This window comes from Paroedura picta, chromosome 8, assembly GCF_049243985.1.
Source record: "Paroedura picta isolate Pp20150507F chromosome 8, Ppicta_v3.0, whole genome shotgun sequence".
In the NCBI taxonomy this organism is placed as follows: Eukaryota; Metazoa; Chordata; class Lepidosauria; order Squamata; family Gekkonidae; genus Paroedura; species Paroedura picta.
Genome location: NC_135376.1, coordinates 57,730,460 through 57,756,467, shown reverse-complemented (window position 1 = coordinate 57,756,467; position 26,008 = coordinate 57,730,460). Strand labels below are relative to the sequence as shown.

Sequence of the window (26,008 nt, the reverse complement as noted above, 5' to 3'; positions counted from 1 at the left end):
TTTCATCCTGGTGCAACTTAAATGTCCTCATTTCACATTTGCTTGTATATGTACACATCACCTTCCCTATACACAGTATGCAGCCAATGTATTTATCTCTTCAGTAAACCAAGCCATTTCCCAATAGCAATCACAAACACAAAAAAAGACTAAGGCTTTCCTAGATTTTCTAAAGTCTTCATTCGTATACACAGGAACAGAGAATGTTAAAGCAAAGCAAAGGTCCACAATATGTGATAGTTTTTGGTAGCTGTTTTTTCTTATCTCTGCAGCACATAATATCTGCTGTAGGATATTTACTTAAGGTCATCAGAGGCTAGATCTTTAAATGATGGCAGCTCTTTGTGAAAGTTACCATTATCTTTGAAAACATACACCCTGGGCAGCTTGAACAGATGGACTTTTGAAATATCTTGATTGCTGTCCTATTGAAAGAGAGTGGGATAACAAAAAGCAAATAAACCTCAACTCAAAGATGCTTTACCTTTTAAGAAATGAAAAGAGCCAAATGGGAGACTTTCCAATGTGGTGGTGCTGGGAATTCAAACATACATTCATTTATTTATTATATGTCATTTCGCATGGCAGGTGGGTAGCATAGCCAGAAGATCCTAGGATTGTTTGGCAGCCAGGCAAGTGATGTTCGGAGGTGATTTGCCATTGCCCACCTCTGTATCATGACCCTAGAGCTCCTTTGAGGTTTCCCATCCAAATACTTGCCAGGGCTAACACTGTTTAGCATTCATGTTCTGACAAGATTGGGCTTGCCTGGGCTATCAAGGTCAGGGCTAAAGCCAAACAATAATCATCTTTAAACCGCCCGTGGCGCCGCGGGCGCCACGGACTAAATAAAAGGCTAAGGGGTTCTAGGGCGGGATGTGTCCGTGATGAGGAAGGGTCCAGATTCGACCCTTCCTCTGGACAGACACTCAGAGGGACCAATCGGCAGGCGCGCAGCGCCTGCCGATTGGTCCCTCCGATTCCCAGCCCCAGCAACTGCGAGCCGCGCGCAGCGCGGCTCGCAGTTGCTCCTTGCCGGCGGCCTGAGCCGTCGGGAGGCGCTTTGCGCCTCCCGACGGCTCAGGCCATCACCAACGGAGTCCGAGCTGCCTTTCCGCAGCCGCGCCCCCGAGCCCCAGCGGCAGCGCCGGCGGCGGCCCCCAAGCCAGCCAACGCCCGCAGAAAACCAGCAGGAAAACGTCCGCGTCAAGCCGCCGCCAACGGAGTCCGCCCTGCCTTCCTGCACCCGGACCCTCAAGCCCCAGCAGCACCGGCGAACGCGGCCGACGAAAAACAGCGCCAAAGCCTTGGGGGAGGGCCTGCCCAGCAGCCGCGTCTACGAGGCCGCGTTTCCTCCTTGCTGGCCGGCAGCAGCCGCGTCCCCCAAGCCAGCCAGCAGCCGCGGGACAGCTGGACCTCGACTTGCCTTCAAGAAGCGGCGTCCGCGAACCCAGCCCGCAGCTGCGGGACAGCCGGAGTCCAAACTGCCTTCCTGCAGCTGCCCGCCCGAGCCCCAACAGCAGCAGCTGCGCCGTTCCCCGAGCCAGCCAGCAGACGGAAAAAAGCCTCGGCGAGGGGGCTGGCCAGCAGCCGGCTCTCCGGTGCCGCCTCTCCTCCGTGCTGCCCGGCCTCCTTGCCCACGCCCGGCCCCTTCACAGACAGGAACAGCATGAATCCGGTGAGTGAGCCTGCAGTTCTGTCTCAGCTTCGGGGGGAGGAGCGCGGGGCCGCGTTTCAGAGGAGCCTCTGGGACACGGGGTGGGCGGGTGGCAGCGTGTCCCTTACCCCAGTGGTCCCCAACCGGCTGGGGACCGACAGGGCATCGGGCCGCGCCCGCGCGGGCCACGCCCGCGGATCGGGCCGCGCCCGCGAGCCGCGCCCGCGGATCGGGCCGCACCCGCGGGCCACGCCCGCGGATCGGGCCGCGCGGGCGCGGCCTGCACGGGCGCGGCACGGCCCTGATTCCCTCTGCCCGCCCTCCCGCAGAAAGAAGCTTCCCGGGCCGCAAGCTTGCGGCCTGGGAAGTTTTTTACTGCGGGGGGGGGGGGGGGGCGGGGAGAGGGAGCCGCGGCCCGGCGCGGGGACCACTGCCTTACCCTTCCCCCTTCTCCCCTTTCAAACCCCATTTTTATAAATGGGCTTTGAAGCTAGTTTAGGGTATAAATGCCCAGAGGCAATGTTAATTCCGCAGCAGTCACATATGAAGAGCCCTGCTGGATCAGACAAAAGTTGTGTAAGACAACACAGCAGGTGGGTGGAATATCAGAATTCCATTGTTACAGACCCCTAGGCATGGAAATCATACACAGAGACAGTTCCTTTATGGAGGATATGGACTTCCAAGTGTGTAGCTGTTACATGGAATAGTTGGATTATGCCAACAATGTCTGTCTTGCATATTATGGCAAGCTGTTGAAAGAAATGTCACTGTACTTGTTCATAAAAGCTAAATGTGGTTATTCTTGAATGCCATGTTCTTCAAAACAAAGTCTTCATTTCAGTCTATGTGCTGTTTAATAGATTTTTAAATAAATATCTATTATGAAAGCCATATCCATTTATTTATAACTATCATGACTATTAATATTAATATGATTAAATAGACATTCAGCAATGAACTCACATCAGGAGGAATTCTTGCACTGTCTTTGACAGAATTCCCTTCTACGGTCAAGTGATAAACTTGTCCATCAGTATCTGTAAATACAAAGTGCTCTCTAGCCGAAATGTTCTGGCTCAGTTCAGATTTGCTTTCAGCTTCCTGTAGTAAACTGGTGAAAAAAGAAAAGAAAAACCCAAAGATGTTATTTATTTACTAGGGGCAAAGCTCGTTGTCTCCAAGAAAACAACAGGTGCTAGAGCTTGGCAGTGGGAAGAGGAAGGGGTTGTCCAGTCTGTAAGGGCATGGGGTTGAATGTGTGTATTGTGTGGGAGGTTGTGGTGGCATGGTGGCAAATGAGGGCATGGGTGTGGAGATATGGGTGTCAAGAACCTGTGGTGTGGAATGTTCGTTGAGTGTGAGAGAGGACTGACCTTTGGGAATTTTGGCATAGTGGTTACAGGTGAGCTTTCCAGAGCCACGTCCTCAGATATGTGAAGGGAAAATCAGACTGGAGACTCTTCTTAGGGGAAGATTACATGGCAACCAATTCCTCCCAGTTCTGCGTCATTTCCCTTCTTCCCTTCCCTCCCTCCCATTCACTGAAATGCCCCTCTGCCCTAATACACATGGGGTAGTCACAGTACACAAGTGTCCACTCTGTTCCTTCTTTTCCATTTTTTCACTGTTGATAAAATGTTATGTGCCCACATGCTTCTTTCATGGTTGCTCCTTAGAAGAACGGATTTTTGTACCCTATTGCTTACTACCCAAAGGAATCTCAAAGCGGTTTACAAACACCTTTTCCATTAATCTCTCCACAATAGTCAACCTGTGAGGTATGTGGGGTTGTGAGGGATCTGAGAGAACTGGGAATGGGCCGCAGTGACCCAGCAGGCCTCAGATGTCTCAAAGCATTTTCCAATCATCTTCCCTTTCTCTCCCCATAGCAGACTCCCCATGAGGGAGGTGGGGTAGCGAGTCTCACAGGGAAGCTGGCAACCCTAAGATCAGCTCCCCAGGCAGAAAAGGCTACTTTGGACAGGGTTGTGGTAGAGAAGAAACATTTAAGGCCTCCCACACAGGTTGTTGTTGAATTGAAAGACGTGAGGCCTACTGCACAGGGTTGTTGTACAGATGAAACAGAAGACAAAAGAGCCAATTTCTTCTGCTGTGCAGTGACCTCAAATCTTCAGAGAGTTGTGAAGAAGCAAGACACATGGCTTGGCTGTGTTTAACCTCCGGGCAGAGCAGTATTTTAAGTGAGAAGGGGCTTTTCTGTGGCCTCCCTGTCAAGGCAACTGTTTGGCAGAAGGGGAAAGTCCCCCCCCCCTCAAAAAGAAGGCCCTCAGGCTCCCCTTCGTTGCTCTCTGAAGGAAAATGCCTCCCTCCCCTCAGTCAGGGCCTGTCAGAGCCTCCTTTGCAGCAGGCCTGAAGGGGGGGGGGGGACCTCCTGCCAGCTCTGTCAGGGCTCTGAGGCAATTTACAGTTGGACATGACAGTTAGGACAGCCTTGGGGCAAAAAGGGCTGGCGCAGCCTGTGTACTCATCCCCCTTGGCAGCCCTACTGACCTCCTCTCCCTGCGGTGGTCAGGAGCAGACTGGCAGCCAGACTGGGCTGGGTGAATGGAATTTTGGTCTGTCCTGGTAAGGGGCCAATGGGAAGCTGCTTGGCCCTTGAGTGGCACTCGCCCCTCTGAGTTTTTATCACGGACAAAGCCCGCCCTAACTCCTCCCCAATAGCCCTTAGGGTTTTATTTAACCGCAGGTGCAGTTAAAGATAATTCAGATTCAGACATTATTATTTATGTAAATATTATTAAGTACATTATTTACATAAATAAATTATTTCTGTAAACTGAGAACGAAGCATTGTCTCAATAGGTTGAACATGCCCCTCAGAGAAGTTTACGATTAAGCATACAAAACCTGCTTGAGATCCCCAGCACATAATTTAGTTTACTTTAGAGCAAACTACAAACATGTCAAACCACAATCTGTCAAGTCACAGATCCTCCCAGCTTGCTCTTTCTCAACAGCCTGGCTGTCCCTGGGAAAGCTGATTTCTAGGGCTGCAGAGCCAACCTGGACTAATGAGTTCAAAGGTGCTGAAACAGGGAGGGGGAAAAAACAAAAATCACATTACCTTTGTATCAGTGGAGCTGGTGCTTTCAGAGAAGGGAGAAATATCACCTCCTTTGTCCCCTCTCCTTCAAGCAGGGAGTTTTTTTGTCCTTTTCCCTCCTTCTTAATAAATTCCCTCAATGAGCAACTGATCACCCAAACAAAGTCTCAATATCCACTGGCTTATTTATCCATGTGGTATGGTTTTCTCTTAACAAATACAATCACATAAGCTTGACTTAAAATTTATATATGGCAGTAATACTGGGGGCAGTTCCACACACTGAAAAAAATAGCGCTACGTTACCACAATGGCGTGATGCTAAAAAATAACGTGCCTCCAGCCATTCCTCACCTTCTGGCTCTTTCGCTTTTCTCTGCCCCCTTCTCGTGTTTCTTAGCACTCTGTACACCTGCTTGAAATGGCGGAAGAGAACAACGGCTGTCCTCCTCCTGTCAATCAAGCCAGGCAGCCAATCACCTTTCTCCATGTTTTAAAGGGCCCACGATGGCAGCTAATTTTTTTTAAGTTAAACTTCTCTTTTGAGACACTTACGCATCTAATAATAGATGCATAGTGCTTTTTTAATGCCACAACTTTTGAAATCATGAGCCTTGAAGCTCGTTCCCAATTTTTTTTGGGGGGGGGACTTTTGAGAGGCATGCTTTGTGTTTTAATGGGGGGGGGGATTTTTGTTTTTTTTTTTGCTTTGTCTGAACACCCATTCGTTACTCCAGGCGGTTTGCTTAAAACAAACAACAACAAAAACGGAGAAGGGAGAGGGAGGTGGGTGTGAGGGCAGGTACTGGAGGAGGAGATAGCACTACTTTGGCCCACACATTTTCTTGGCATGTGGCTTGCTGGTTGCTCTCCTCTGGCTAGCGCTACATAGTTTGGGGAATCCACTTTACACGATTCCCCAGGTAGTGCTTTAAAATGGAGGATGTAGCTACTGATTTGCTGCTTGGACACTGTATGTTGGTGACATCATGTAAAATGCCAAAAATATGCATAAGGTGAGCATTTCACTTTATTTCTCAGGTGCAGAATGGCCCTGAGAGTTTGACTCTAGCTCATGCTTTATCTGTTACCTTACGTTTCTCTCAGGCAATAAGGGGGATTCAAAAATCCCAACTTGGATGAATATTTCATTTCCATTCATCTGAAAACCCTTGAAGCTATTTAGTGTAACCTTTGACAAGACAGCACTCTACTGAGAAGTGTGATTCCTCATTTGAATAGCTCAGATACCTGATCACAGAAGATTCTAAAGTGCTCAATTCAGTAGTATCAGATACAGTTTGCCGGGCCATAGCTTCACGGGCTGCAAGCTGCTTCTTTCGTAAGCTCTTCAGGTTATGCGATGGTGACCATTCCTGAGAGGAGAATGAGAGGAGAATTATATTCTTTATAATCTATGTAAAGAAATTATTTATAACTTTTTGTTTGGAAGGAGCATTTTCAATTTACCTGGATAAGCAAAATATTCCCTATGAAAGGGAAAGGGCCCAATATTTGAATCAAGAGCTTTTCCTGTTCTTTGCTAGCTGGTTTATATTAAGAGCATGAGCAGATGAAAGGTTTCAACACCAAAGGAAATATGTCCCATAAATAGCTGCATTTCACACTATGCAAGGTTTAGACAATGCTTCATGTAAGGGACACCTGACGCTACATAGGCCTGAGTCTGTTAAGCACCTATATGTTTGGTACACTGCCTCAAGTTCTCTGAAAGAAAGCCACAATAAACAAAACTGTTTACCAAAGCAGTGATTGTAGGAAAGTTTTTGGACATTTCTCTTAGAAGAGTACACGTCCTGATATCCCACAATTCCAAAGGTTTGTCTTTAAACACAACTGCCAAATACTGCCTGAAAATAGAGAGAAAAACTTTGTTTTAAATTTCATAAAACAACTTAAAATGCTGTGAATTTTAGAAAAGTATATGCAATATATTTTGTGCTCTTAAATTATTAAAGCAAGTTTAGAAATAACATTTTGCACAAAATTAATAAATATTTTAAGTTTAGATTCAGGTGGGTAACCATGTAGGTATGAAACAACAGAACAAAGTTTTGAGTCCAGTGGCACCTTTAAGACCAACAAAATTCAATTTTGGGTATAAGCTTTAATTCATTTGCACACAAACTTTATTGCTCTTAAAGGTACCACTGGACTCAAACTTCATTCTATTTTAATTTTAGAAAAATAAAGTATTGCAGTAAAATGTTGCCTTTTTAAAATTTAAAATATAGATACTGATGCAGCTTTGAAATTTCAAGAGATGCAACCTTTTGTTTTTGCTTTGTGGCACTGGGTTAACCGGAAGTGGCTGCCACTTTTATGAATGTGCCATAGTATGCAGTCCCAGCCCTGAGTAAGTCTTGATATAAGGTAGCCTGCTTGTGTGCGAAGCAGCCAAAACTAACTTCTGATGGAGTGCTATCCCTGGGGGAAAAAGAAGATCAGACACAATATTACAGGAATAACTCCTGTACTTTTGCACAGGTACAACCTCCACAGGAACACAGAATATATGAATAATAATGGTTACTCAACTGTCTTCCTTCTGTAGACAGTGCTCTGTATACTGTATTATTCTTGCCTGCTGCAAGGCTCTTAACATCATTCAACATAAGAGAACACATCAAGTTTCTCCAGGATAATCCACTTACTTCAGGTGAGATACTTTTATCATTTCAATGGCTGGTTCATCAGTGCCTCGTTCCCCACGAAATGCAATGCTTCTTCCTAATACACAAGGGAGGCATGACACGCAAAAACAAAGCCACTTTGACTGACAAGCACAATACTCTATAACTTAAACTGACAATGATCATACTAGATTTCATCTGTTCAATCCTAAACTGTAAATTAAGAAACCCGGGCCCGTTGTGAGGCATTAGGAGCATTTTGGATTTGCTTCAGCCCATTCCATTATACACTGCCTTCCAACTCAGACTCCCACAAGCATATCACCTTTCATGTCACCCTGCAGCTTGCTGGAATTTTCAAGCAGGCAACACTGAACCATTAGTACTTATGATTCAAAAGCTCTGCTGTGCCTTCATCATGGACAGAGAAACAGAGGCACAAGTGGATGTTCCAGTTTCCTGGTGAGCCCATATATTTGTCACTGCACTGGAGGGCTTTTTCTGTTGCTATTAGTTCTGAAGAATACTGTCAAAGAGAGAGACAGCGGGAGAAACAAACTGCAGGTTCCCCTTTCCTAGGAGCTTATTATGGTTACTACAGGAGTATGTGACAAGAAGAATTTAAGGTTAACTGAAGAGAGGCAAGTTAAAATTCTTATTCAGCCATTCAGTGGGTAACCTTGGACTACTCTAAGGATTGTTGAAAGATATAGTGGGAGGGGGAGAACGGTGCACATTCCTCCACATGTGACAGACAGAAAAAATGATGTGTGTAGAAAGAGTTGGGTAGGCAAAAAGCAGTGAAGGGGCAGCAGGAGCTAGGGCGATATCCCATGGTAAAGGGACAAGATAGGATGTTCAGGATGACGGCGAGATTTCATGAAAAAACCTGAGAACTCATGCCAAATATATCTGATGTCTCAGGCAAAGTTAACATGTAAACATTTTTAATAGCACTCAATCTTTTGCTGTCAATAGTAATTTCTTCTCATTTACGCTTGAAAGATTATTCATGAAGCGACTCTTCAGTCAGCTTGCAGATATGAGATTACCTAGAATGTTTTGAATTCCAATTTCTGAAAAGCCATATGAAGCACTCCATGAAGTTATTAAGCCTTTGCCATTTGAAGGGGAAATAGTCAATAGATAGGATTCTGCAGGCAACACTTCACTTAATATCTATCTGATTGCCAGCAGGTATGTTTTGTAATATACTCACCTGTAGGGAGATCAACCAGCTGCAGTTCATTTCTTACTAGTCCCAGGTTATTAGGTGTTGATGTCGCAAAAGAAAGGAAGCCGCTCAAACTTGTCCACTCAATGCCCCTGCCAGAGAAGAATAGCCATACATTATGTGAGATTCAAGTCAGTAGGAAATGCTGCAGGCTAATAAGGTGAGAAAAAGTGTCATGGCTCAGTTGGTACTGTACAGAGTGGGAGGACCTACTTTGAAGCTCTTCCCCTATTTAGCTGCCATAAATGGTTCCCCAGTTGTGCAAGGTGTCAGGGGAAATCATAGTTAAGAGATTATTATTATAGCTTCAGTACAGCCACCCAAAAGCTTCCTATATAGATCAAATATGGCTTATATATTGTAGATAAAATATTGTATGTTTCTGTCACTTATAGAAACACTGCCATTTTTACACACACACACACACATGTATATAATATATATATATATGTATATATATATAATCTGCTATAACGCTAGAATATAAAAGTACAGACCCATATAGCTTTCGGTGATTTTAAACACGTCAAATGCATCAACCAGCTTTTCTCAACTTTTTTACCATTGAGAAATCCCTGAAATATTCCTCAGGTTTCGAAAAAGCACAAAAGTGGTGCAATCATGCATAATGTGGTTGAAAAGCATAGCTGTATACCCACCCTCCCCTGGGGTCCCCCTAGAGACCCATCATTGGTCATTTTCAGAGGGGGCGGTCAACATGATCATATACAATCATATCACTTGATAAATATTGAAGACATTAAAAAATATATTAGCTCCTACCCATGTGGGAAACCCTTCCAGGGCCATCATGAAACCCTGGTTGAGAAAGCCTGGCATAAACCTCTTTCTAGGTTTTTTGTGGGGGGTTTTTGTGGTAAATCCATTACCCTTACAGATCAACTCAAATATAACTGGATTACAAGGGATTCAGTACATAGTGATGAAGGTATATCTGTGTTTCGTGAAATGGCTACCATTTTCAGCATATATATTTTTCCCAAGCATATGACAGGAACATTAGAGAGAAAACAGCTAGAGACAACAGGTTGTTTTGTATCTCAGAATATATCTAAAGGAGAACAGACACTTATTTCCCACTACAACTGAACACACAATGCAATACTTTGTCTCTGAATGACTTTCTTAAATTTGTATATTCTCCTACAAAATCGTTCCAATTGCTCTCAAACTTTGCTTTGTAATTTGCAAATTTGGCTTTGACGCTTTAAATGCCTTATTACTGTGAAACAAAAAATAATTATGTAGTCCAGGCTTCTTAGCCCTTTGCACTATTTTATCAAGCTAAGTTAAAACACCAGCTATCTAACCTGATACACTCCAAACCTCCTGTCAGCTTTACCAGTTATTTCTTACAGCCATATGCATAATTTGGCAAAACTGTTTCACTACATAACACTGAAGGACTGTTACACATCATGATCCTTTTCTGCACTATGCTACTCAATTACTATACCATTGCTTCAAAATCAAAAGTGCCCCATCATCATGCATGCTCATCCCATTTTTGGTTCTCTGCTTAACTAGATTTTAGCATACCCTCTACATTGGCATAACCCAAGTTATGGCTAGACAAGTTAACTGAAACCTGTTGCCCAGTACTTCAGTTCTAAAAATACTGCCACAAACCAGGTCTGAAAAGGAAATACCAGTCTGCAATAGGATGGAGACAACATCTTGATTCTCTGAAACTATGTGAACAAATGATGGTTTGTCTAACAGCTAGCTACAACCAAAGGTAACAAACTGATCTGGATCTCTTCCTCGGATACTGTGATCAGTGGAACCACAATTATGTTAGATCAAATATAAAAGTGAATTTTAGTTAAAGTCAGAGAAGGAGCGGGGAACATACAGACACAAGTCAATGAGAAAAGAAACAGTCAGGGATCCTGCAAGCTCATGGGTAATTTACCATGACATCCTATGCATAAGAATTATAAATATATGATTAGCTCCAAGTAACAGATCACAGGATTTCAGCAACAGAAAGCAATATTTAACTACAAACTTGAGTGATATTTTAAAGAAGAATTCTTGCTTGTACTAAATCAGGATTAATTTTGTGATATAAACATTCATTATTAGGAACAAAAACTCAGAAGAAAATAGTTTCAGGCACAGGTCAGCCACTTGCCTGCTGGCCACATGATAAATCAGCATTTATAGAAAGAGGATTTTTTGTTATTGGAGACTTCTAGGCCATTCTCCTGTGTTATATTGAACATACACACTATGAAATAATCTAAGTTAGGGAGATGGGCATGCTTCCAGTAAAAATGCTTGCACTGCTGAAGCTTTCCTTTTGCTCCTGCTTCTAAGTAAAAGGTGACTTCAGTGCATTAAATTAGAGTGCATTAAAACTAAACACAGGAATTCAACAGCCTGCACTCCTGATGGAATAGTTCAGTTCCTCCTAAGTATTGTCACAAAAACTAGCTACCATTCACTGGGCACAATTAAGAGGTACATGACGCTAGTTTTATAGACTGAATCTATCCTTTAGAAGTGGAAGGCTCATGGATTTTTACACACAATGCAATTTGTGATAGCCCCTTTAATGAAGCTATGGGATATAAGAGATCTAAAGTCCCAGAACTCTGAACTGCTAAATTCCAGCTTTAGCAAAATGACTGCCCTCTGCTGGACTCTCAGAAGGCAAATCCAACCTGTGATGTTTGGAAATGAGGCATTAGAACATGGAAGTATACTGTGTCTAGAGACAAGCAATCTGACCCTGGAGAGCAAGACAGTCAATGATTCTGAGGCTGTGCCTGCAGGCTTTCCCATTCTCTTGCATGAGAAGAATAACTATCAGTGTCTGTAAGTGGGCACATGCTGCTGAAAATACAAAATCCTCCTCAAGTAAGAACCTTTCTGTATTTATTTCCTTGTTTATATACCATTTATTTACTTACTTTGAATATTTCTATGCTGCATCTTCATAGTCCTGTTTGAGGCAGTTTACAATTCAAAATCACAGTAGAAATAAGGTAAAGGTAAAGGTATCCCCTGTGCAAGCACCGAGTCATGTCTGACCCTTGGGGTGATGCCCTCTAGCACTTTCATGGCAGACTCAATACGGGGTGGTTTGCCAGTGCCTTCCCCAGTCATTACCGTTTACCCCCCAGCAAGCTGGGTACTCATTTTACCGAGCTCGGAAGGATGGAAGGCTGAATCAACCTTGAGCCGGCTGCTGGGATTGAACTCCCAGCCTCATGGGCAGAGCTTTCAGACTGCAGGTCTGCTGCCTTACCACTCTGTGCCACAAGAGGCTCACAGTATAAATAACAAGCCATTAAAAAGCCATTCGACATAAAGTAGCCTACAAACTATTCAGAGAGCAGAACTGGACCGTTAAAATGCTGTTCAGATAACTCTTCTAAGTAAAACTTCAAGTAAAACAGGTGCGATTTTGTCTAGCATCTAAAAGAAAGTAAATTAGGGGAAGGGTGTTCAATGGAAAGACGCCATATCTCGCCACCCACCTCATCTCTAAAGACCAATATTAACTGATGAGCTGGATACTATGAGAGGAGACAGTCCTTTAAGTACTCTGGCCCAATGTAATTTAGGGCCTCATAGATAAGAACCAGCATTTGTGCCTGGAAACAGGCAGGTAGTCAGTGAAGATCTTTTAGCTCTGGAGTGATACGATCCCTTTAACTATGTCCTGGCAGTAGACTAGCCACTGCATTTTCGACCAGCTGAAGTTTCAAGTTTCCAAAGGCAAGCCCCATATTCATTACAACAATCTGATGGGCATGATCAGAGCATGGGTCTCTATAGCTAGATCATGCTTTTCAAGGAATGACCATAGCTGGTCATCTGGCTTTTTTAAACATTACTTGCCACAGAGCAGACCTGAACCTCTAACTGTAGGCCAAGATCTAGCAGCACCTCCAAGCTATGAACTTGCTCCTTCTGTGGAGAGCACCTGCATTCCCCAAGCAGTTTATCCATTAATGAAATGACTAAGGGTCTACCTAGTCCAAAATCATATTTTAACGGTGGCCATAAAGATGCCGTCTTGACCTGCCCCAGTGCTTCTGGAAGGCTACTGACTTCACCTACTTTACATTCAGCACTTGACATTCATAAGTTGATTTCCTCTGAGTATAAACAATCCATTAAGCTATCATGGCCATTTAAGGCAAATAGCCCTAACTGTCCAGAATTATGTCTACATTTTTTAAGGAACATAAGCTAATGGAAATGGTTGCCAGCTATACCGATGTACCCTTGTTTCTCACTCCATTTGATCTTGTATCCAGGAGAGATTATGCGGAGGCTGGTGCTCTTAGTAAACCAGACCTAGGCTGATTACATGTACAACGAAAAAGATAAAAACTGACCAAGTATCCACAATTTTAAAAACAATATATGGATGTGTTCTCCTTCAAAATGAAATGTATTTTGTTTACCCCATACATAAAGAAATGAAGAAAAAAAGAAGCACAAATCACTTCTCCTTTTTTGTAGCTAAGAAATATGGATCCTCATTGTCTCATTCTTCTGCTTCTCTTTCAAAATATAGTTTTGTGTGATTTCATATTCCCAAAAGATCAAACTCACATGGAGATTTCAATTTAATTTAATTTAAAACTGAACATCTTCAAATGCTTTTAATGCTTGGGTACCACAGCATTTAAGATTAGGAAAAGCTGAAGCTACAGTATCAATTATTAAGCAGGTAAAAAAGATGAAAGTATAGCAATGCTTAAAGCTTTGCATATAGAACTAAATGCACTGGTTGAACTTTAATGAGATAAAGCATTTTAAATGGTTCTTAAATTCACATTTGTGAAATATTACAACTCGTATTTAGTTTTAATGCATTTTAATGTTAATAAAACATGACAAAAGCTGAATGAAAAAACAGAAATAATTACAGTCCTAATAGTAGTTAAAAACAGAAAAAGAAATGGTACAAAGTCAATATGCTTCCCCAGTTACTACTCTGCACCCTACAAATTCTCCATAGGATCTAACCAACAGCAGGACTTTCATGACTACCCAACCCTCATTCATTATTGCTAGCATTCTGGAGTATTTAGCCTGTTTACAAGCCAGCCTTCAATTTGGTCGACCATGCACCACAAATAACAGTATATTCTCTTCTGTTATTTGTGTCACTTTCAGATTTCCATGTTCCCCGGATAGAATGGAACAAACTCTTGGTAACGTGCAGTATCTCTGTGTACAGAGACTGAAAGAATGACAATGTGCATTATCTAGCCATTCTGTTAAAAGAAAAGCTATCAAATGTAGTTTTGGATGAACTGATTTGGTCAATCTATCCCAATTAATGAGCTTTGACATGGTTGATTCAGCTTAGGATGGCACTGATGGGCTCTTTCACTTGTTTGTGGGTAAACAAAATGGCAGGGAAAAAAGCATTCAGCAGTCCTGCTGCAGTGTTCTAGAGGAAGAATTGCATGTACTGATCGACCTTGATCAACAGGCACATTTGGTACTACAAATATTTATAATTCTAAACAAGGTTTAAACTAATTTTCACAATGAATCCTTATTTTTTACAGAACGGCAGTTCTCTTTGTTAGAAAAGATTACCCTGTTGAACAATCTTCCTATTTACAATGATAGCTCAAAGCTCAAACTGCTGATGGAACATCAATCATTTTAATCTTCTTCTCCCCAAGGACCATTAACAATTAAAACAGACTCACCTGACTTCACAAGAGTGAATGCTTAACTCTTTATGCAGAAGTCCACTAGTAAGGTTGTACACCAAGACAGAGCCATTGCTTGTTCCTGCAAAAAGGTATTAGTGTTTTTATAAAATCTGCAGAAACTCATAAATATTTTAAATGCATACTTGGAAAACAAAGTTATTTTAATCTGATGATGGACAGACTAGCCATATTTTACAGTTGTCAGCCCAAACGACTAGGAAAACTGGATGGTAAACCTCAACAGTGTAAATAGGAGTTAGGACATTGCTTGTACAGCAGAGCTTTGCAGTAATTGAAATGTTTAAATTTTAAATAGTTGATTAAGTCTCTGAAAAGAATGAGAGATTACAAAGTCCAGCCCAAAGGGAATTAATTCATTACCAAATTTCACAATTTTTCAATATGACGAATGAAAATTGGGGAAATAAAGAAGGGTGTTTTGATTCAACTACATGTTTTATTAGACAGGTACAGTTGCTGCACTGCTCTTAAAATTTATTTCCTACATGGGTGCTTTAAAACAGCCAATTAAAATTACACCATAACAGAAAGGCTGATCCAAGAATCCATCTTGAGTCATAAGAAATCCAGATTTAAAACTTTACAGTAGTCTAACCTTAAGAAGCCTAAGCTGGCAATATCTCATTGTGTTATTATCAAAGCTGCAGCAAAAACAGAAAAGAAAAAAGCATGCACTCATAAGGAAAAGACATACTTAGCATGAATTAGGCCAACCACTGATCATTAAATTGATTTCTTTTATTTATAGATACATTTATAGTCCATTCCTCTTGGTCCTGCCATCAATAATAATACACTATAACATACAATAAATATAATTTTAAAACTCTATTAAATTATTTTATCTAATAATGTTAAACAAACAGCTCACAATCATAATTTGGTATAGATACAGAGCCAATTATCTAGTGGTCTCTCCCTCAAGAGGAGGAACCAGAGAGAGGTGACATACTGGCAGGAGAGGCCTATACAATGTTGGGCTCATTCGTATGCTTGGCAGAAGAGCCCTGTCTTACAGACCCTGTAGAACTGTGCTAATTCTGTCGGGGTCCTGATGTTCCCTGTGAGCTCATTCCACCAAGTGGGGGCCAGGACCAAAAAGACCCTGGCCCTGGTTGAGGCCACTTCTTCAATTCAATTCTTCAATTCAATTCAAGTATAGAATCACAAGTCGGTTAGCTGTAGCCAATCGAAGCTGTATATAGATAGGTAGTCCCTCAGATACATAGGTCCCAGACAATGAATGGCCTTGAAGGTTAACATCAGAACCTTGAACCAAATCTGGCTGGCGATCAGTGCGGTTGCTACAAGACTATTATATGGGTTTCCCACAGTGTCCTTGTGAGGACCTGGGCAGCCGCATTTTGAGCCAGTTGTAATTTCTGGATCAGACACAAGGGTAGGCCTGTGTAGAGTGAGTTACAATAATCCAGTCTAGAGGTGACCATCGCATGGATGGCTAAGTCTCAAGGCCACTAATTACTAGGGACTGCTGCAAAAACACAGGGAATCTGGCTGAAGAATGTATATTATATAAACAATGCACCAGCTAGTACTTGGAGCCAGAGTTAAGTAGGGACTAGGCAGGATCTCTGTAATTCACTACATGTGACACGTAACACTTACCGACAGCAAGGAGGGGCTGGTATTGCTTTATGTTTTTTGTGGTAAGCGGTGGGCACATACGGATAGCAAATGGAGGTAAAGGAAGTCCTGAAAGAAGCCCTGTTAGCAGGAATTTGAGATGCACTTCTTGCAAACAGTAACTTTTTAGCTGTTCTTCATTAGAAATTGTGCCTTGTCCTGTTTTATTATGAAACAGAAGACAGACATCAAGTCTCTGTTTTTTATTTGGCAATCAATAATAACTAAATCAAAATACCATGAACTATATAAACTAGTAATCCTCCTTAAACAAGCATCAATTCCACACATGTCAGAGAAACCACAAGAACACCCACACTTTCTTTAGTGGAAGTGTGCAAGAGATGTTTCTGGTAGATTTTGTCCTTTGTTTGCAAGACCTGCAGGTTTAAATAGCTTTTTACTTAAGAAAACACAAAGCACAACAGATAATTTTATTATCTGTTGATTTAATACCGATCTCACCCAATACTTCAATTTCTATCTCACTGCAATAACCTGACTTTTTACTTGGAAAGACAATATTCTGAAAAATTAGATATTGAATCTCATGTGGAATGATGTAATATGATTGCTTAGGAACTAAATCCCACGGGGGCAATGATGTTAGTGGGAAGAAGGAAACACAAGAATCTTGTGGCATTTCAAAGGATTAGTGGAAACTTTTAAACGTTTCCTGAGCTTAACACTTCATGCATCAAAATGGCTTCTAATCCTTGAAAGCTGCACCACAGTAAGTGACACCCAATTATATTTGCCATTTTTAGTGAGTCCAGCACAGTGGTGGAAATGTTGACCTGATGCCTGAAGCTGGCAATGGGGTTGATGAGACTGAATAAACTGAAGCGGAATGCAAGAGAGACTGTGGTTGGGGTGCAGAATACGGTTGTGGTGCACTGCCATTCTGGATAGTATATAAGGAACTGGTTCATATGTTAATAATGCTTTTAGACTCAGCTTCATTTTTGGATGTTCAAGTGGCATCTGAGACATAAAAGTGTCTTTTGCCAATGGCAGATCAATCTAAACAGTTGTTTCAATTCTGCAGAGACGAGAAATCCTGATTTCAAATCATACCAAGAAATGGTCTTTCCATTGCAATGAGACAGTAGAATTTACACACATACCCTTCAAGATCCCTACATCCAGTAGAAAATACAAGATTAAATATAGACAGGAAATTTTTTCAACATTAAGGGGCTTTTCGCACGCCTTCAAAATCGCACAATGGTTGCCAATTGAAAACGCTATTGATTTGCCGTTATGCACAACGTCATTGACAATCTGCCACACACCTGAAACCGATCCGCAAAAAGCGCTTCCTTGTTGCGCTTTCAGGGAAATCCCCAAAAGTGGATTCACCCTCCGGAAAGCGATACACTCCTGCAACCAATCTGCAACACTAGCGAAAAAGACCTGTGCGTTAATTGTTGCGGTTTCTACAAAGTCCCTCCCCCTGGCTCTCTCCTCTGATCTTCCGGCAAAGCGATCGCCATTTTTTTTTCTCCGAGCGAGCGGGGATAAACGCACCAGCGAGCCTCTTTCTGTTTAGAAGCTTCCCCGGCTTCAGTCCCTCCCCAGAGTCACTAAGCACAAACAACACTTTGGACACAAACAACAGAGAAGCCCGTTTGCTGATGTATTTTCCCTTTATTTTTTACACGAAAATCGGGCCCGTGAGAGGGGGGGGGGATTTTTTTTTTCACTCGGAGGGAGCGTGGCAACGATCAAACGACAGCTCAAACACACCGGGCAGCTGGATGGGTCTCTCCGTTGCAACGAATCAACACAGATTCATTGCAATGGGTGTGTTTAAAAAAAAAAAAAAAAACTTTCTTAAAGGGAAAGGGGCTGTTTGGGAGCATGCTAACGGCTGCCCATTGGCTGCTTGATGGCCAGGGGCGGGACGAGCTTGGCAAGAGCGCTTCCTTTCTAGCGATTTTTGCCGAGACCGGAAGCCTGTGGGAAACGCTACAAAACGCAACTGGATTCCACTACAAAGGCAGGTATGCATAAAGACGAATTCCACTATTTTAAATGGCGATTTTTCATTCAGCAACCAATTTGCTACAAAGATCCCAGTGCGGAAAGCCCCTCAATTTTAAAAACCAACACTCAGTTTTATACTAATAATCTATCAGCTGTTCATTCATGCTTCTGCCATGAGATTTTGAAAAATTCAATGGCTAGTAAATACCTGCCCTCAGACTTACCTATCATATTATCTAGTGACAAATCTGGAAGTTTGTTCTGTGATGGTCCTACAGGAATTCCACAGAATGAGACAGGTGAATACAAAGGTGATGCACTTGAATTGCTGAAAAAGAAAACCATAGGAGCTGAGCATATGACATTCTGTCGCCCTCTAGTCTGACCAAGAAACAGAACACAAAATAGGCTGTGCAGGTAGAGGCCTTGATGTCAACTGAAATAGGAAGGCAGGTTTATAAGTATTTTTTTTTCTGCTGGACATGAAAATACTGCCAAAATACTGTACTAGAGGTGATTATTGCAGAGAAGGTAAATGCCTATCAGCTTCTAACACTGAATGGATGGCTTGTTACTGTCAGAAATTTCTTGGGGGCTCACTGTATTCTGCTTTTAGTACATAAAGAAGCACTAATGCATAAGACTTCTTTCCATGTGTGCAAATCACAGCACATGAGTAGCTAATTTGGTGTTAAAATATTATTTCAGTTGACAAAGTTATACTTGAACAGGTAAAATGAGATGTAGCCTCCTTATTTTTCTCATATTGATTGTTTAATAACTAGGTAAGGTGGATCAGTTCTTTTCTGCATTCTCAGCTCAGTTCAGTATTGCTGTAGCCTACTGCAGTGGTCCCCAACCTCCGGTCCGGGGACCAGTGCCAGTCCGTGGATCAGTTGATACCGGGCCGCAGCTCCTCCTTGTCCTCCTCTCCAGCTGCTGCCTCGGCGGCTGCCCTGCCACTCTGCTCACCTTTGGTGCTCTCCAGCGGCCACCATGGCTGGGGCTCCCCCTCGGCGTGGCACTGCGCAGCTGCTGCTGGCAGGGTCGCCCGCAGGAAAGCAAGTGGAACAGGGGCTCAGGCGGTGGCGGTGACGTCCCAAAAGAGTACCCCCCCCCCGGGCCTCAGTAAAATTGTCAAGTGTTGACCGGTCCCCAGTGATAAAAAGGTTGGGGACCACTGGCCTACTGTTTTAAGTCTGTGTCTTAAACACAGGGGATTACATACAACTCTCAATCAACGGCTGTGGGTTATTTGTTGTCCTTTTTTGGCAGAATGTAGGGAAAAGTGGTCTAGAATGTTTCCTTTCAGGGCATTATCACTGTATCATTGTATACAATGGCAAAACATAGCCATAGACCATAGTTTGCTTTCTGTAAACAACAACAAAACCTCCCATAGGGCTGGGATACAAGTCCAGAAATCTATTAATACTATTTTTTCATGCCAATTAATGGAATATATAGGGGACAGAAAAACATCTCAGGAATTCATTGGGAACATTCTGATACAAGAAACTATTTTAACTGCTCTAGAGAGATGAAGTCTTTTCTGGCAACCAAGGATATATATATATTTGTCACGCAGGAAAAACACAAGTTATCAAAGGAATTTTAGATGATTTTCAGTGTTGTCCTCTAAAATTCATGGAAGTTTGCTAGCTGTCTAATCTTAGATTCAAACCATAAATAAAAATACATTAAAATATATTTTAAAAGGAACCATATTGATGTGAGTTATTCCTTATGCAAAAGGAGAAAGGTGAATCAACCCAAAAGAAACATTCTGCTTCATGTCAAAGTGTGTTTTCAAGTTCTATGAAGCAGAACAATTTATGGACTCACAAACAAAAACAGCTTTGTGGCACTTTTTCTACTTCAGAATTTGGCTTTGGGCCAGAATTTGGCTTTTCAGAATTATACCCCAAATACAATTACAAAGATGTTTGTAGGTTAAGAGAGTCTTGTATGAAGATGATAAAAAGGACTCATCAACACACATCACCATGTCTAAAAAATGGGATATATATAGAGAATTCTGACGAGTGTAGCAATTTTTTTTTAAAGTGCTACGTGCCTGCTAAATGCAGCCCAATATATATTGGGCTGCATTCAACGGGCACGTAGCACTTTTTAAAAATTGCACTTTTTAACGTTTTAAAACGTTGCACTTTTTAAATACATACATACATATACAGACATACTCACATTAATATATAAAAAAAGGATCAGCCGCCATAGCTGTATCATCATTCATGATGATTCTGGCTATCAATTTTAACTGGTACAACAGTATACTTTCATATACATTCTAAATAGATCAATTCATGGTGTGTACAGTTGGGCACTGGCAAACCACCCCGTATTGAGTCTGCCAAGAAAACGCTAGAGGGCGTCACCTCAAGGGTCAGACATGACCCGGTGCTTGCACAGGGGATACCGTTACCTTTTTACAGTTAAGACAATAAAAACTGAAAACTTAGCAAGGTTACCTAGTGCGTAGACTTCGGCTTGAAATGGTGGACTTCAACTCCCATATCATTACTCTGCCATCACTGACTACAAGAGCTGCAGAATTTTCATTAATTGGACAACACACCATGCTGAATGGACGAACAGTCTTGGTAACCCTGATGGCATCACACTGACTTCGTAAGTCATAGATGAGTTCCTGAATTGGATCAGGGTCTGTGAATATCAAAATATTTAATGCCAAATAGCAACAACATCCAGGTTTATTTTTATATATTTTTATTTACATTTAAATTTGTTAACTGCCACTCCCAGACCCAGCCAGCTCATGGCGGAGTACAAGTTAAAACCCACATAAAATACAACATTTTAAAACAAAATGACAAAATGGCTGCTTTGGAGGGTAGACTCTATAGCATTATACTTCACTGACCAGCCCCAAATCCCACTCACTCCCAGCTCCACACCCAAAAGTCACCAGGTATTTCACAACCCAGAGCTGGCAACCCTACTGGCAACTAAGCACACTCAAGAGAAACATGTATACATACATTTACCAATGAATCAGGCAAGTCCAATCTCATATTTCAGAAACTAAACAGGGTTGACCCTAACTAATATTTGGATGGGAGATCTCCAAGAAACACTAGGGGCATGATGTAGAGGCAATGTCAAACCACCTCCAAACATCCCTTGCCTGGTTGCCAGACAATGCTAGGATATAATAAACTAGAAATTAAGCCCGCTGTACAGCGGGTGTTAGCCACCCTCCTATCAGGGCCGGGGCACATCTCGCCCCTTCCCCCCTCCCGCACCCAAGGCCGGCTGTCTCCCGGCCTTGAAGGCTTCCCCCGGGCCGCTCACGGTGGCCCTCCCGGCTTCAGGGCCGGGAAAGAGGCAGGGCCGGCGTGTTTTTCCCGGCCCCAAAGGCTCTGTCCCGGCCCCAAAGTGTCTTTGGCGGCCTCCCCCACCCGCAGAGGCAGCTTTGGGGCCAGGACAGAGTCGGGTCGGGCGCTTACCCCTCCCCCGCCTCCCTCACACACACCCCCGCCGCCTACCTATCGTGTCAGCGGCGAGGCTGTAAGTGGTGGTGCTCGGCCAAAGTTGGGGGGGTGAGGCGATTTATCAGTCCGGCGCCAAGGGACCAATCACTCACCGCGCGCGCTGGACTGAGAATCGGAGGGCCCAATTGGCAGGCGCAAAGCGCCTGCCAATTGGGCCCTCCAATTGTCAGTCCGGGGGAAGGGGCCAATGGGCACCCTTCCTCATCCCAGACAGGGCCCGCCCTCGGGGCCCTTACTGTTTTATTTTATCCGCTCCGCAGGAACGGTTAAAGATAAACAATGAATTACATTTGTATCCTATGTCCAGATTTAGAAAACCTTTATTGGTATAAATGTAGCCTATGTCCATCAAATCTTTTTCAATACTTCTGTAAACAATTTTTGCTAATCTCTTTGACAAGGGACCACATCCTGTGACCATATTACGCTAGTGGCAAACTATTCCTTTGGTGCAAGGAGACCTGAACCAGTGGAAGTTCTGATCTCCTTGTTCTGCAAGCAGAAAGCTTTTTGTGCCACAGGAAAGCTTCTCTGCTAGAAGTTCAGATTAACAGTATGCAGCCTAATGACTTTGAAGACATTTTATTTTTAAGAGATTATCTTTACTACAGTCAAATAACCTCAAGCTATTGAGGTTCTAAAATATATAATGAAGCTATAATACTGACTTTAACAGCAGCCCCTGTTAAGGAGAGCAGCAAGAGCTGCTCAGAGCGGAGACAGGAGACGCATTCCTTCAGAAGTCATCTTTCTTCTGTTGTTTTAATATACTGAAAGCCACTTTGGAAATCAATTGGTCAAAAGGCAGAGTATAAATCTTTAACACAAACAATGTGGCAAAATGACAAGTCAGATTTCAACAACTATAAATGCAAATTGTGACAACCATGTTGAAAAAAGAATTGAAGTTTAGTTTTTCTAGATACTAGAACTCCTAACCTGGATCTTCATTTGGTGTGCTGCTTATATTACTGGCTGATCTGCGAACTCTCAAGGTTATACAACCATTTTCATGTAGGCAGAACAATCCATCACGCTGAAAACATGGGATTACCTAAACATTAAAACAAGTAATCTCAGTCAACAGTTATCCAAGGTTCCAAAAGTGCGGGGGGGGGGGGGGATAATAAATCCAACATAGATACCATTGTTATCAATAAGCACATTAGAATGTCTGAACTTTTATAAAGCTGGTGCTACTATGATAGTATTCTGGTTTAAATCAATTTGCCTGTTTAAATATGTACAAGGTGAACTGCAATTATATGACCAAATCTGGACCATTTGCTTGGAAAAATCAACAACAGCCTCAGCTATCTGGCTCTACCAGATAAAGTTATTATCAAAGCTGTCACAGAAGCATGTTACAATGATCTCTCAGTGGCTCTGAATGCGATGGTTCCAGGCCTTAGTATAGAATATGAAAAGGTTCATATTAAAGCAAAAGAGGTGAATGCAGATACAAATTAGCATTTCAGAGAACAAAGCTGCTATCTTGCTTTTCCAGTTATGTATGAGTCTGCTACAGGCATCAACAAGAGTTTGTCAGGATGCCATCGTGGACATAGGGCTAGAGCCTTCATACCCACAAGTTGGTGACTGCACATAAAGGAAGGCAACGAGCACTCTCCCCCTCTACATTCATCGATGTTCAATGCACATTATGTCTTGAAAGGCCAACGTCTTTTGTATACATAGCCAACTGTAAAATGATGAATAATTTATACTATTCTCCTGTGAAAGATTTTAAGCCCCAATAAAAGCACCAAGCCTGATTCGCAACAGTATTACGTGATTAATCAGTTTCAGGTTGGTGAAACGTAACCACTTTGGGCACATCTGCGCCATGAGAATTCTGCTTAAGAAAACTGCATGTCAATAATCATTGCAGAACATCAAGCCTGCTTTCTGATATAGCATCTTCTTCTGAATTTGTTTTCTCACCAGGATAGCTTTAACTGCTCTTCTGCTGGCTGGGATACAATTCATGGCACAAGAAAAAAAAAGGCTGGGATTTAAAATGCTGAAATTGCTCTGGTCACCATGGTGCAGCTCTGTATGGAGATCTACCGGGAATCACTTTACACTAAATTCAATTGAAGATGAAACCCTCCCCTTAAAATATGAATATAATTTCTGTCCTCATAGGGATTATTTAGGATTCTATTTTAACTTGTTGTTTCAAGAGTAGCAAGAAATTTGCAGAATAATACTTTGCTTTAAGCTACTGAGGTAAGTCATATGAAGGATATTTTGCTGATGAGGGGTAGAAAAGGTTTGTGAATAATGCTTTTAAAATGCCACAATTTTTGCTGTTGTAAATTTGCTCTAGCGTTTATCCATCCACATGCATGAGCACACATCTTTTCACACATTGACAATAGCTGTGATGTTCAGCTTTATATTTTTCAAGCCCACATAAATTAATGATTCCATAAGATCAAATAAGCTCAGATAAGCCTTCAGGCTTGACTTAACTGCCTAACCAAGCAGAGGCAGATACTCAGAAAATCACGTCACTGTTGCAGGAAAAGTCTAAACAACCATAAAATCAAAGTTCCTTTCACCACAGGATTGTTTCCACTCTGGTAATTTTTATAATGCCACAAAATAAGGTAGAATGTGCAATAGGCTTTAGAGAGCTGAATTAAATAGTGTTTGACATGTCAGGGTCTAATTTCCTCCGCCTTCTTTATCGCTATGCACTTCAACTTAACCACAAAGATATAACCATCCCCCAAAACAGTAAAAAAAAAATTGGTAAGTCTTCACTGTCTGTGTTTTCACTATGTACCTTTGTTGAATTAAGTACAATTTCCCATTTTTGAACCCGCAATCCCTAAGCAAGTTGCATACATCAGATTGTCAAAAATTATTTTGACAAAATGCTAACAAGAAACAACTAAGTTCAGGATTACAGCTATTAGTTGTGATGCTCCTTTGAGGTCCGGTTCTTTGTGAGCACAGCTTTTGCCCTAAAAACTCTGATGCACTCCTTTCCTGCTAAAAAAGAAATGCTGTATGCATTGTCTAGTAACAGGAACATCCAAATTTCATAAGGAAGCTGAGCAAAAGGGCCAGGGTGCCAAGTTATGAAAGCCGACCAATAATTTTGCCAGATTAATGCATACTGTTGTTATTTAAACTGTAAACACCTCTGGGGACTGGGGAAATATATAGATCAAATGTTAAAAGACAAATTGAGGGGGAAAGCTACCTATTTGCAAGATGGATTTCTTACCTGCAGAAAAGGCACACCTGTTCTTTCAATTGCTATCACACCCACTGTCTGGTTTACTTCCAGGTCAAGAATCAATATTTCTCTTGGGTAGAGTAACAACATGTAGTTTCTCTTGGAAGGTAGGTAGGACAGCTGAAGGCAGTCATTCAAAGTTACGGATTCAGCACTGGAATTTACCACAAACATCCTCTTTTAAGCACATTTTCAAAAATGCAAAGATAAAGACATTTCCTGCTTGCATCAAAGCATTCAGTGTTCTGACAATAAAAGCAATTACATAGCCTTCACTTTTGCACAGTTTGCAAGGCAGCTACAGAACTGTGGCATATTTGTAAGAAGAGCCTTTTTAGTCTCCATGGGAGTAGGAAACATATTTTGCCCAGGCCAATGTTAATTAATTTAAATAGCAATTGGATATTGAAATCCTTGTGAGACATTTATGACACAACATGTATACTTATGTGTTTTAGAGCAGTGGTCCCCAACCTTTTTATCACTGGGGACAGGTCAATGCTTGACAACCCGTGGGGGGGTAGTCTTTTGCTGAGGGATGATGCCGCTGCTGCCTGAGCCCCTGCTCTACTTGCTTTCCTGTCAGCACCCCTGATTTCTCGCCACCCACTGGGAGGCGCTGCCAGCAGCAGCTGCGCAGTGCCATGCTGAGGGGGAGTCCCAGCCATGGCAGCCGCTGGAGAGCACCAAAGGTGAGCTGGCAGCAGAGTGGCAGGGCAGCCCCCGAAGCAGCAGCCGGGGAGGAGGACGAGGAAGAGCCGTGGCCCGGTACCGACTGATTCACGGACCGGTCCCGGTCCCCAAACTGGGGGTTGGGGACCACTGTTTTAGAGGCAGTGGAGTATTTCTGTGTTAATCTAGGATTTTGGAGTTCTGTTCAAATCCCCACCAAGCCATGAAGCTCCTTGAGAGACCTTGGACACTAGTCTGCAGTCTAATATACCTCACACAATTGTGGAGTTGTAAAATGGGGATAGGAGAATCGTGTAACTCCTTCGGCTGAAAGCCACCAAGGCAGGTAGGCCTGCCCTAACCTGCCATCCGGCCCTGGGGGGGGAGGGCTCAGGGCACCCAGCAGACCCTTCACCTCCCCCCTACCCTCCTTCCTCCCCTGCCCCACAACTCAACCCCGCGCTCCACCGCTTCGCCCCTATGCTCTGCTGCCGCTTTCCCACCCCCAAACACCCAACCACCCAACCTTCTCTCCTGCAAACTCTTTCCCTGCCGCCCCCCTCG

The 26,008-nt window shown here is 42.7% G+C and overlaps 1 protein-coding gene across 1 annotated transcript in view; it reads right to left on the bottom strand.

Moving 5' to 3' along the window:
• Positions 1-26,008, bottom strand: part of WDR11 (WD repeat domain 11) — a 61,121-nt gene that overhangs the window by 19,947 nt on the left and 15,166 nt on the right. Inside the window, exons 6-16 of the mRNA XM_077349944.1 lie at positions 24,761-24,926; positions 22,459-22,573; positions 20,476-20,671; positions 18,208-18,311; positions 15,977-16,153; positions 14,324-14,408; positions 8,598-8,704; positions 7,400-7,475; positions 6,487-6,595; positions 5,976-6,100; positions 2,624-2,771 (exon numbers count right to left, since the gene is read on the bottom strand). Of these exons, the coding sequence (XP_077206059.1) occupies positions 2,624-2,771; positions 5,976-6,100; positions 6,487-6,595; positions 7,400-7,475; positions 8,598-8,704; positions 14,324-14,408; positions 15,977-16,153; positions 18,208-18,311; positions 20,476-20,671; positions 22,459-22,573; positions 24,761-24,926 (1,408 nt within the window). The remainder of the gene's footprint in view (positions 1-2,623; positions 2,772-5,975; positions 6,101-6,486; positions 6,596-7,399; positions 7,476-8,597; positions 8,705-14,323; positions 14,409-15,976; positions 16,154-18,207; positions 18,312-20,475; positions 20,672-22,458; positions 22,574-24,760; positions 24,927-26,008) is intronic.